This window comes from Momordica charantia (assembly GCF_013281855.1).
Source record: "Momordica charantia cultivar OHB3-1 chromosome 5 unlocalized genomic scaffold, Mcharantia_2.0 BLBB01000005.1, whole genome shotgun sequence".
Classification (NCBI taxonomy): domain Eukaryota; kingdom Viridiplantae; phylum Streptophyta; class Magnoliopsida; order Cucurbitales; family Cucurbitaceae; genus Momordica; species Momordica charantia.
Window position 1 is genome coordinate 15,503,787 of NW_028275163.1, and position 13,136 is coordinate 15,516,922.

Below are 13,136 nucleotides of genomic sequence, written 5' to 3' on the forward strand. Positions count from 1 at the left end.
AGGATCGATTTTAGGAATCATTTTACAACACCTGGACGGAGAGTCAAGAATAAAAACAACACAATAATGAGAAAGAACCCAGAAAGAACCAAGTAAGCAGTTGACATATAAAAAAAAAACCAATTTTGTTCACGTGCTGATAAATTTCTTGGGGTCGACCTCGGGCGAAATCGGTCCCGAGAATTAAAACAAAAAAATCAATACTGTACACTTCCTCGGGTCTAAATTCGGGCGAAATCATCCCCGAGAATTAATTTGCAAACAAAAAAATTCTCGGGGATTTTCGGGCGACGTGTTTCATGAAGAACCTTTAAAAAAATGGAAACCTCGGTCTTCCTCGCCCGAATTCGTCCCAGGAATTTTTCGAGCAAACAAAACCCCAATTAATAAATTTGAATTCACCAGTTTCTTACCCCATTTCGCTCGAAATCGCCCCGATTCTTCACCTTCTTCAACCTAAAACCACTTCAAACCCAACATTTACAGATCCATAACCCTTCTAACCGTAACAGATAACGACGATGAGCATAAAAACCTTTCAATCGATGAAAACTAAATCCTAAAAACAATGAAATCGATGATAATAGAAAATGAAATTCTTACATGCTAAAATCGACAAACCCTAACTACACAAACTAACGAAATCAACTTACCTCCAATATTGAATGCCAATAGCGAGGAAGAGAGCTTTTTAGTCAGCTTTAGTACTTGAATAGCGGAAGAAACGGTGAAGAAAAAACGGAAAAGGAGAGGAAGAAGAGAAAGAGGGGGAAACGGGGGAGGCCAACGGTTGTTTTTGAGGCAAGGGTAAATATGTAATTTCGTTTAAGTTTAATTTAACTAAAATAATAGAATGAGTCATCCAAAACATTTATTTGAAGGTGGGTTATTTGAGCAAGAAATTCTTTTGAGAGGGTCATTTGAGTCAATATCCTCAGTTTATTAAGGGGTCAAAGAGTATTGATCTCTGCATCATGAATATGTTGTTTATAATTTATATGAGTTGTTATCATAGACACATGATATGCCGTGGGCTTCTATTTTGTTCAACAATAATGACGAATGGTTGTTTTTTTGCTTTAGGAATTTACATCATCAACCTTGCTAAGACATGGGAGAAACTCCAATTGGCTGCCAGAGTAATTGTGGCTATTGAGAATCCTCAAAGATATCATTGTCCAGTCTGCTAGGCCTTATGGTCAGAGAGCCGTTTTGAAGCTTGCTCAATACACTGGTGCGAGCATTCACCAACCAGCTTCAGACCTCATTCAATGAACCACGACTTCTGATACTTACTGATTCTAGAACTGATCATCAGGTGCTTAAACCTATTAAGAGATTAATAATAGTTTGCAGTTATAAGTTTTAGTATAGGATGTCTGTTTTGGCTTCTGGTGAGGATGGTTCTGCAGATGCGTGGAACAATTCATGCTGGGCACAAGTGGGACGTGATGGTAAATTCAGAATTGTATCTTCTATTTGAACTTCAAAAGCCACATTCTGACATGAAATTTGAAATTAACACTCGGATTGTTTGAACTTAAAATTAAACCAGAGGCTTGGAATGAATGAATGCATGTGTTCTTGTGCAGGTGGATTTATTTTTCTATCGGGAGCCTGAGGAAGCTAAGGAGCAAGAAGAAGAAGAGGCTGTTGCGCCTCCAGATTATGGCATTGCAGATTTCGGAGCTGCTCCGCTTGTTGCTTCAGATCAATGGGCTGGACAGGTTCCTGATGCTCAGTGGGGTGCTCCTGATGTGGTTCCAGCTCCTGTTGCTCCACCCATCCAGTGGTTCGAGCAAGGTTGAGTCCGAGTTACTTTGGCTTAATTAGTTAGCACCCAACACATCCATCCATACAGTTACCTCGTAGTTTGCTATTGCATAGATTTTGTGTTTTAGAAACATTGACCAGGAGTTGTAAGATGCAATGCAAAGCAGTTACAGTTAGGATGGTTGTGTTTTAAGATTTTCGTTATATGCGTGTTGTGGTCCTACCTCTCATTTCTTTCAATGCCGTTTGGTTTTTTTTCAGTTGCAGCAGACGGATGGGATGCAGCACCAGCACCAGCGCCAGCACCAGCGCCAGCAGTTGAAGGTGGTGCACCTCCGGCTTCCGGTTGGTTCTGAGTGAAGGTTCCCATAGAGCTTTTTTCGGTTTTCTTTTGTGGCTACAAAATTGGCTTGTATTTTCTTTCCTAGTCCAGTTTTGGATGATGAGATTGAAATTTTTATATAATTCATTTACTTCGTTTTCTCTGACCGCTTTTTCAAATTTATCATTTTTCATATATCGAATGGGAGTGTTTTGAAATTGTCTTGTCCTGCATCCACCTTCTGTACATGCTTCAATAGAAATTAAATAAGGGTAGATTGATAGGATATAAACCTCTGGTAACATGTCCACCGACCACACTTATTTTATTATTAACAAACATGTAATAGGGAGAGTGGATGGGAATAAGTTCACAAGCTTAGAGATGAAACAGAACATTGAGATTGTAAGGCCTGATGCTCTCAGAACTCCCATTCCATAGAAACCGAGCAAATAATTGGTTGGCCTTTTCAGAGGGATGGCTGCCATCAAAAAATAAATACTCATTGGGGTTCCCACACAACTCGTACTCTTGTCCATTCCTTCCTCCACAACTACCGTATCCTCTAAATGGTCCACTTCCACAACATGCTATCTTTCCTTCCTTGAAACCTGAGAGGAAATGGAAATCACAGAACTAAATCCACAGAAATCATGCTATAACATAAAGTGTACGTATTAGTTGTACTTTCTCTCCATGTTAAGTATCTTTTTTTAGATTTTTTTTTTTAAGTAATTGGTGAATATTTTGATGATTCTATATAACTATTATGTTTAGTAATACTTGAATTTGTATAATTTTTTAATTAGAATTGAGGCTTGTATTTCATATCGCCTTGAGATTCGGGGGCGTCTTTAGCCTTTTAAAACATTGCTTTCTCTTACCATATTTAGCAGGGTTGTTTGTTACTTCGACGGCGGTGGCGTAAAAGTCGGCATAAGAATAAACAAATCCTTCAAGTTTCTTTCCAAGCTGTAGGAGAGTTTTGGAAAGATGTTTGTTGTGTAGTTTTACAAGTTGTGTGATCTCTTCCGAGCATTCATCTTTGCCTTGTAACAAAACTGCCTTCACTACGGGGACACACACAACCTACAGACCCAACACCTAGAAATGCGAATTTTCTTCCTCCATTCTTATGGATTCCCTGTAGAACAAATCAATTCATATCAGAGAGAAGAAAAAAAGAATACTTTATACAGTTTAAAGATGTTTGTTAACTATATGTTAAGTAACAATCTATATATATGAAGACTTTTTTATATAACGGGAAGTTGGAGTTTTGCTCTCCAACACCCAGGACGCCTGCCCCAAGGTTCAGAAGTGAGAGACATCAAAGTCTTTTTGTATTAAGCTCATTAGAAGGTTCAAATTTAGATCTTTTAGCCAATATAATTGAGTTGAAAGTATTTGTTTGGGTATTTACTTTGATGACAGTGTTAAGTTTCCAATGACCAAGTCAACATATTGTTGTGGAGAGTGGGATCGGAAGAGGCTGGAATTTGTAGTGAAAGGAACGATATAATCGTTGCTTCCAATGCTGATAAAATAAACAGCTCTTGATAGTAATGCTTTTGCTCCTGCATGTCCAAGCTCCTCCTTTATAATCTTTGCCACTTTGTTGAAGTAACTCAACTGGGTTTTCAGGTCAATTACCTTCCAACAAAACAAAACAAACACACATATAAAGCTGAAGGAACTTATTGGACCCTATTTGAAAACCGTATGATAGAAGATCCATTAGAGTCCAACAATTTTTCGTTGAACCGTCAAAGCTGGTTTTTTCGTATGATCAACCACACTGGGATTGAGACACGGTCCAGACTCCCACGGGAGACAGTCGTAGGGAATCTTGGACAATGGGTGAAAGCCCGATCCATAAACAATAAGCAGATTACTTACAAATCCTTGATTGGTGTTAAGTAAAGCACCTGCTCCTGCTGATGCGAAGTTCACTCCATGAAGGTAAAATTTGTTCTTAGGATTAAGATATGGATGGATTAATGGCAAGTTATCATATTTAGCTGCAAACAAAAAAGTTTGATCAGTCAATGATTTATGTAATTTGGTAACTCATTCATTTAATTACCAATGAAATCAGGAATCAATCTGCCATCAGAAAATCGCCCAGTTGGAGATCTGAAGAAGGTTTCTCCATATGGGAAGAAATTTGCTTGAAAAGTGGTAGAGGTGTTGATGTAGTTATTGTTTCCAGCATCAAAAAGGGAATCCCCAAAGATGAACAAAGCTACATGTTTTGGCAGTGGCTTCAGATCACCACCTCTGCAACAGTGTAGAGACAGAAAACTAGCTATGAAAAAGATAAAAAAAGATGAAGATAACCATGAACTTGCCATCTCAATTTACTTGGATGGATCACTTCTTCTTTGACTTTATAGTGAAGTTAGAATGCAGTTGCTTGAGCTACAAGTTAATGATTATATAATCGATTTGATGGTGATAATATATAATATGAAGAACCCAAGAAAGATGAAACCATGAACTTGCCATCTCAATTACTTGGATGGATCACTTCAAATGATTCAAAGACCAGAAATAATTAGCTTGTTTGAATGGATCATACAACACTTATGTTTATTATGTTAAAATAAAGTTTTAGTTCATAATATTGTAAGGAGGAATAGTCGTTCGAGAGAAAAATGTTGGATTTGTATGACAATCTACTATAAGTTTAATATTTGAACATTTTACTATCGTCAAATAGTTTTTTAACATTTAAAACTCTCTTTAATAGATACCGAACTTTCAATTTTGTAGCCAACATAAGCTTAGTTTAACGGTTAAGATATGTTGTTCCTTCTTTGATCACTCTGAGCTCCAGAAATAATGAGAAAAATGAGTTAGATTAGAAAAGAAAGAGATCTCTAAGAGAATAATGGAAGGAATTAGGTGATAAGACAATCACATTTCACAAGCAAGCTGTTTGTGGAGATTCTCAGTGAGATGGTAAGAATCCCAAAACACATATTCATCAGGATTCCTACACAGTCCAAACTCCTTCACTCTTCTTCCTCTGCAGCTGAACACTCCTCCATAGCTCCCTGTCCCGCAGCATGCCTTCTTCCCTTCCTTTAATCCATATTTCAATGGTCTCCCCATTCTCTGCCTCATCCTGCTGCTGAAGTCGTACACTGACAGCTCTTCCAAGCAGCCCCCATCTGCCACTCTCAGCCCTAGGCTGCAACCCATCGCGGGCAGGTTCATCAACCCGAATTTCCTGCCTCCACTCTCGCATGGTTGCTGTCAAAACTGAAAACCAAAACCAAAACCACCATCTTTTTAATCTCATACGTAACATAGGTTAAGTGATACGAATCCATTTGTGACCAATTACATATATCAAAGGAGCAATTATTACAAGAAAGGCAAGGAAGATTCAAGAGGCTTTCACATTGCACCTTCAAAAGGTTGTTAATGCACAAGAACCAACAAAGAGTTTTGAGCCCAAATTTATTCATAATGTTACTTCAATGAGTCAAGAAGAGAATGGAGCAAAGATGGCACGGGAAAAGTTGTCTATTTTGAGAGATGGCACGGAGGACAAAAAAAGTGTGCAGATTCGTGAACAGGTGCCTTTGCAGATTGCACCTCTTTGGAGTTTGTGAAGTCAAAAGTTGTCAAACCATATCCAAATGTGAAGCGCCTCCTACAGCACATAGATAAGACCATTTGAAGCATGACTACGTTTTCTGATCCGCATTTAAGTGTCTAGAATGATGTGCAATCAAGTTTTAATTTGCATGTCTTATTTTCTACAATTTGCATTAAGTAGTATTTTGAAAAACTTTTGGTGTTCTTATGTTGAACGACCATTTGGCCTATTTAAAGGCTTGTAATGCTCTTGTTATGGAGAACTTAAGATTAAAACATATTGATATTCAAGAACTTTTGTTCCTTAACACTTTTAGTGTTGCTTCTTTCAAATCTTGCTTTAGGTTTGATGTTGAACCGATTCATTGGATTAGTCTCGATCAAGCTAATTCTGGAGTGAGTCGTCTTAGGATCTAGGAGTGACCATCGTAGATTCTAAGTCCGATCTAAGAGTGATTCATCTTCTAACCTTACTCTTGGTTGGAATCATTCGGTAAGTTAAGTCGTTTTTGTGAATGTTTGCAAGGATCCTAGAAGGACCTCTAACTTTGTAAACACGAGCAACCTTGGCGCTTATCATTAAGGATTTCACAAAGGTTTGTATAGAGGTTTGTAATAGACATGTACTAATTCTCTCATTACCAATTGATTATGAGATGGAAATTCCATAACTATTGATATGGTATCATGTGAGAGATTCTATATTTTAACTCTGCATTGTTTTTTACTTCCTATTTATAATGATTTCAACTTGTTGGGTCTTGTGCAATTATTCCAAGCCTACAAGTGAGGGGAAGTATTGAGATATCCTTATATGAAATAAATTTATCCAATCCATTAACTTAAGCTTTTGGGTTGAGTGACGGTTTATTCATTCTTAATATTAGAGTCCAAAACGCTCGAACAAGCATCCGATCCAAAAATAAAATCCGATTAAAATCGATGAGCCAAAAGAACCATGATCTTGAGGAGGCATGTTAAAGATCCCACAAAGATTTATAATAGATATAGGCTACTCCTCTCACTGCAAATTGGTTATGAGATGAAACCAATGAATATTGATAAAGTTAATGGAGTTGATAAATTTAATTCATATATAGATATCTCAATAACACTGTGTTTGATGATCACTACTTAAAATGAAATTAACTTACTTGGATGGAAGCTGTCAAGTTTCCAATAACCAGCTCAAGATATTGAGATTTGGAGTGGGATTTGAGTATGTTTGGGGGTAAACGTACCCGGGACACGTGGAGGACCCTTATTAGTATTTGAAGAAACCAAATAAGGATTGTTTAGGTCCACCCCGGCCACCTCGGCTGAGGTGGCCGGGTTCGCCCGTTATAAAAGACTAAGTATGGGCACCAAGGTTCGACCTGACTAGGGTCCGACCTGCTCGGAACCCGACAGGTCCGATATGAGAAAAAGACACATAACCGCCGGTCATGTGTACTGTCGGATCCATTACCTATAAATAGAGGAGTTCATTTCACGCTCAGGTATCGAATCTCACCTCGAACTAAATAAGAAGTCCGATCTATACTGACTTGAGCGTCGGAGTGCTTACCCTTTTGTGCAGGTCCACTCTAGTATTCAGGTCGGAACCGGAGACCGGGTTCGAGCTCGATTCGTGAAGAACCGTTGTGCAAATTCCTGCATAAACATTTGGCGCCGTCTGTGGGGAAGGACATCCTAAGTCATCCCGATTTAGAAAATATACGCAACGATGGTGCATTCGGCAAGCTCTGCTAATACGACAGAACGGAAGGGTGTGAACGCTGATAATGACACTCAGCAAGACCTCGACGCAAGAGTAGTCGAGGACCAGATCCGAGCAGGGCAAGAGGGAGATCTACCGCGTAGATCTGCCCGCCATGCGAACCAAGAGTTACCCCCTGCTCATCCGAAACCCTCAAAGGCCAACCGAGGCCGAGGAGGTACCTCGAGAAAGACCTCCCAAAGGGTCAACCAGGCAACAGACCCTGAAGCTTTGTCTACTCTCCAGCGCGAGTTAGATGATATGCGCCATCGGTTGCGCACAATGGAAGAAATGTACGCCGAGGCAACGCGTGCCAACCGAACTGCGTCTCCCTCTAGGGTCCCGGGCGCACCTGGTGAAAAGGGAGCCCCATCCATCCAACCTAGCGACCGCGAGCCCATTCCCAACGTTGAAGGAGTGGATTACAGCTTGCGGGACAATGATCTGAGAAAGCATCTCACTGAAAAGAAGAAGAGAGCATCTCGGGAGTCGGAAGACTCTCCTTCCTACTCCCGAGAGTTCTCGAACTCGAACCTAAAGGCTCAGTCAAAATACAAGCCTCTAGCACCAAAAGCTGTGATCACTAGGGAAGAGTTCGACCTGATGAAGCACAAGTTCGATGAGCAGGTCGAGGCGCTTAAGACCAGGTGCGAGAAGAAAGAATGTTCATTCGACGATGGCGACTTGGGAGAATCGCCATTCACCCCGGACATCCTGGAGGCTCCAATCCCTCCGAAGTTCAAGACTCCCACGGTTAAGCCTTATGATGGGTCTAAGGACCCTAAAGACTATGTTGAGGTCTTCGAAGGCCTCATGGACTTTCAAGCGGCAACAGATGCAATCAAGTGTCGCGCCTTCCAGATCGCGCTCACCGGTAGCGCGCGCCTGTGGTATCGAAGACTGCCGGCTAGGTCGATCTCGACCTACTCTCAGCTGAGAAAGGAGTTCATCAGTCAGTTCTCTTCTCGGTATTATGACAGAAAGATAGCGACTCATCTCGCCACTATCAGGCAGAAGGAAGGAGAGACGCTGAGAGAGTATGTCACGAGGTTCCAATAGGAGCAGTTGAAGGTCGCGCACTGCTCTGATGATTCGGTCATGTGCTACTTCCTCACCGGCCTGGCCAGAGACCTTAATAGTAAAACTTGGAGAGGAGTCTCCAGCCACCTTCGTCGAAGTCCTGCAGAAGGCGAAAAAAGTCATTGATGGGCAGGAGCTCCTCCGAACCAAAACTGGCCGACCTGAAAAGCAGATCGACCAGAAGAAGTTGAACCAGGAGACGAGGAGGCCTGTTATCAAGTCCAAGGATAAGGGACAATCCTCTTCCAGTAGCCGAATTGAGTATCGCAGGTCGGACGGTGGCCCCAACCGAAGCCGACCTTACGAACGTTATACCCCGACCACCATCCCAATCTCTGAAATACTTACAAATATTGAGGAAACTGGGATGGAAAAGCTCCTCAAGCGACCTTAGAAGCTCCGAGGAGATCCAGAAAAGCGCAACAAAGATAAGTACTGCCGTTTTCATCGCGATCACGGCCACAATACGTCAAGTTGCTGGGAGTTAAAACGCCAGATTGAAGACCTCATTCAAGACGGCTACTTCAAAAAATTCGTGGGCAAACCGAGGTCTAACTCGGTCGAAAAGAAAGAAGAGAGGAAGAGTTCAAGAACGCCGCCTCGACGAGAAGACCGACCTGCGGTCATCAATACTATTTTCGGAAGTCTGAGCGGGGGCCAGTCCGGAAACAAGAGGAAGAAGCTAGCTCGCGAGGCCAGGCGCGAGGTATGCATAATCAGGGAGCAGAAGCCCACTTGCTCCATCACTTTCGGCGATGCCGACCTGGAGGGGGTCCACTTGCCTCACAACGATGCACTGGTGATTGCCCATCTGATTGATCACGTCCTGGTCCGAAGAGTGTTGGTCGATGGAGGCGCATCTGCCAACATCTTGTCCCTCCCAACATATCTAGCATTGGGATGGACCAGGTCACAATTGAAGAAGAGTCCAACACCCTTTGTTGGATTCTCTGGAGAATCGGTCTCCCTAGAAGGATGCATTGACCTGCCGGTAACTATCGGGCAAGATGCTACCCAAGTAACGCAGATGACCGAGTTCATGGTAATCGACGGCAGATCGACCTACAACGCCATTTTTGGGAGACCCATTATCCACTCATTTCGGGCTGTCCCCTCCACATTGCATCAAGTCTTGAAGTACTCAACCCCGAATGGAGTGGGCATGGTCCTAGGTGAGCAAAAAACCTCGCGGGAGTGTTATGCGTCCGCGCTTAAAGGGTCGGCAGTATGTGCCCTGGAAGAGCAAACCAACCATGGCAAGCTGCAAGAATCCGAAGCAGACCTGCCAAAGGAAGGTAAAAGGCAGTTCTCCCCGCCAACAGAAGAACTCGAGCTTGTTCCTTTACTCAGTAAGCATAGGAACCAAGCTGGGGGCCACTGACAGGGAAGAACTGATCAACTTCCTCAGGTCTAGCTCGGACGTCTTCGCATGGTCTCACGAGGACATGCCTGGCATCGACCCGAAGATCATGGTGCATCGCCTCAACATAGACCCATCATTCCGACCTGTAAAGCAAAAAAGAAGACCTGTAAATAAGGAGAGGAGTGATGTAATTGTTGAGGAAGTAAACAAACTTTTAAAAGCTGAATATATACGAGAAATTATGTATCCCGAGTGGCTCTCTAATGTAGTATTAGTTAAAAAATCCAACGGGAAGTGGAGGATGTGCGTGGACTTTACAAATCTAAATAAGTCATGCCCAAAAGATTGCTTCCCCCTTCCGAGGATCGACCAGCTCGTGGATGCAACGGCCGGGCATGAGCTGCTCACCTTCATGGATGCCTACTCCGGATACAACCAAATTAAAATGCACTTGCCAGACCAAGATCATACCGCGTTTATTACAGACCAAGGTCTGTACTGCTACAAGGTGATGCCTTTTGGCCTAAAGAATGCAGGTGCGACCTACCAAAGGATGGTGAACAAAATGTTCGCCAAGCAGATCGGTGGGAATATGGAAGTGTATGTGGACGACATGTTTGTCAAGAGCAAGCAGTCAAAGTTGCATCTTTCCGACCTGACCGAAGCCTTTGGAGTGCTACGCAAGTATCAAAGGAAGCTCAATCCGACCAAGTGTGCCTTTGGAGTCTCCTCGGGAAAGTTCCTTGGTTTTATGGTAAATAACCGGGGGATTGAAGCTAACCCAGAGAAGATAAAGGCCGTGCTCGAGATGGAGGCGCCCAAGACTCTAAAACAGCTGCAGTGCCTCAATGGCAGGATTGCAGCCTTGAATAGGTTCATGTCAAGATCAACGGACAAGTGCCTTCCTTTCTTCAAGGTCCTTAGGAAGAAAGGACTGTTCGAGTGGACAGTAGAATGTGAGCAAGCACTAGAGCAGTTAAAAGACTATCTCTGCTCGGCACCTTTACTCGCAAAACCATTGCCAGGAGAAAAACTCCATTTGTATCTAGCAGTGTCTGATAGCGCCGTCAGCTCGGCACTGATTAAGCAGGAAGGTGCGAGCCAAAGCCCCGTTTATTATACCAGTAAGGCCATGACCGAAGCCGAGACCAGATACCCCCAAATGGAGAAGCTGGTCCTCGCATTAGTCACCTCGGCCCGAAGACTTAGGTCGTACTTCCAAGCACACACTGTCATAGTACTTACAAACTTGCCCCTGAGGAATATCTTCAATAAGCCTGAAACATCAGGGCGTCTGATGAAGTGGGCAATGGAATTGAGCGAGTACGACATCCAGTTCGAGCCCAGAACTGCGATGAAAAGGCAAGCAGTGGCCGATTTTATCGCAGAGCTCACTCCACCACCTCAGTTGGCCAAGTCCGACCTCCCGTGGACGATCTACGTTGATGGATCTTCCAACGAGAAGGGGTGCGGGGCAGGAATCCTCTTGCTCGCACCAGGAGGTGAGCGATTCGAATATGCTCTGCGATTCCACTTTCGAACGTCGAAGAACGAGGCCGAGTATGAAGCACTCCTAGCAGGCCTGCGTGTTGCCAAAGGACTGGGGGCCAATCACATTAAGGTCTTTAGTGACTCCCAGCTAGTTGTAAATCAGATCAAGGAGGAGTACCAAAAAAAGGGCCCCCGAATGGAAAAATCTCTAAGCAAGGTCAGATCACACCTCGCCCAGTTCGGGACTTACAAGGTGAGTCAAGTTCCAAGATCTGAAAACTCTAATGCGGATGCCTTAGCCAAATTGGCATCAGCGTACGAGACCGACTTGGCTAGATCGGTCCCGGTCGAGATCTTGGACACTCCTTCAATCTTGGAGCCAGATGTAATGGAGGTTGATACTCCATCACCCACTTGGATGGACCCAATCGTGGAGTTCATCAAAGGAAACCCACCGCAAGATCCGAAGGAGCAAAAGAAGATGGCTCGAAGAGCGGCTCGGTTCACACTCCGAGAAGGAATGTTGTACCGACGTGGCTTCTCCCTGCCTCTCCTCAAGTGTGTGACTCCCGAAGAAGGCCTTTACATTCTTAGGGAAGTTCATGAAGGGGTGTGTGGAAACCACTTTGGCGCTAGGTCGTTGTCGGCCAAGGTGGTTCGACAAGGCTACTATTAGCCCAGTGTCGAGCAGGATGCAAAGCAGTTTGTGAAAGCTTGTGACAACTGCCAGCGTTTCGCAAACATTATCCATCAACCTCCCGAACTGCTCACCCCATCTCGGCCCCATGGCCATTTGCGCAATGGGGGGTAGACATCATAGGTCCTTTTCCTCTGGGCAAAGGACAAGCAAAGTTCGCCGTTGTCGCTGTGGACTACTTAACTAAGTGGGCCGAAGCCGAGGCACTATCCCACATCACAGAGTCCAGGGTCACGTCGTTCATATGGACAAACATCGTATGCCGCTTTGGCATACCCAATGCTATTGTGACGGACAACGGAAAACAGTTTGACAATGCAAAGTTCAAGGACTTTTGCAAAAAACTGAGTATAAGCCACCTCAGTTCGTCCCCTGCGCATCCAAAAGCAAATGGGCAGGTTGAAGCAGTAAACAAGATCATAAAGCGAGGACTCAAGCTAAGGTTGGACTCCAGAAAGGGAAGGTGGGCCGAGGAGCTACCTGAAGTTTTGTGGTCATATCGAACCACCCCAAGAGAATCAACTGGCGAAACTCCGTTCTCGCTAGCCTTTGGCTCCGAAGCTGTTGTACCAGTCGAGATCGGCATACCAACAGATAGGGTAGAACAGTACGAGCCAACAAAGAACGAGGAAGAGCTACTCCTTAACCTGGACTTATTGGAAGGGAAAAGGGAAACGGCTCAGCTGCGCTTAGCAGAGTATCAGAACAGAATGGCTAGACATTACAAATGCCCGAGTTCGACCTTGAAGCTTCCAAGTTGGACATTTAGTCTTAAGAAAAATTCAGAGTCATGTCGGCACCCTTGACCCAAGTTGGGAGGGACCATTCGAAGTCAAAGGCATAGTCCGACCTGGAACTTATATGCTGGTTGACCTGGAAGGAAGAGTGCTTGCGCATCCATGGAACGCGGAGCACTTGAAGCGTTATTACCCCTGAAATGTCAAAATAGTCCCAAAATGGGCTTGTAAAAATTTTCAAGGTGCGGAACTTTCAATAAATGGGGTTATTTAATTTCATAACTCCGAGTTCGATTAGAAATTAA

General features: G+C 43.6%; 2 protein-coding genes and 1 pseudogene across 2 annotated transcripts; 2 read left to right on the forward strand and 1 right to left on the reverse strand.

Annotated features, from left to right (window-relative positions):
- The first annotated feature begins 1,055 nt into the window (after positions 1-1,055).
- On the forward strand, positions 1,056-2,129 carry LOC111024596 (small ribosomal subunit protein uS2-like; annotated as a pseudogene).
- Positions 2,130-2,473: 344 nt separating this feature from the next.
- On the reverse strand, positions 2,474-5,079 carry LOC111024597 (GDSL esterase/lipase 1-like). The gene is given in 7 exon segments (XM_088124413.1): positions 2,474-2,706; positions 2,980-3,178; positions 3,180-3,250; positions 3,529-3,748; positions 3,995-4,116; positions 4,182-4,355; positions 5,016-5,079. Coding segments are annotated over 7 exon segments (1,083 nt in total).
- A 6,181-nt stretch (positions 5,080-11,260) lies between these two features.
- Positions 11,261-12,073, forward strand: LOC148211420 (uncharacterized). Its single transcript, XM_088124414.1, has 2 exons — positions 11,261-11,650; positions 11,777-12,073. The coding sequence occupies exons 1-2, from the start codon at positions 11,261-11,263 to the stop codon at positions 12,071-12,073; spliced, it is 687 nt and encodes a 228-aa protein (XP_087980540.1).
- The last annotated feature ends 1,063 nt before the right edge of the window (positions 12,074-13,136 follow it).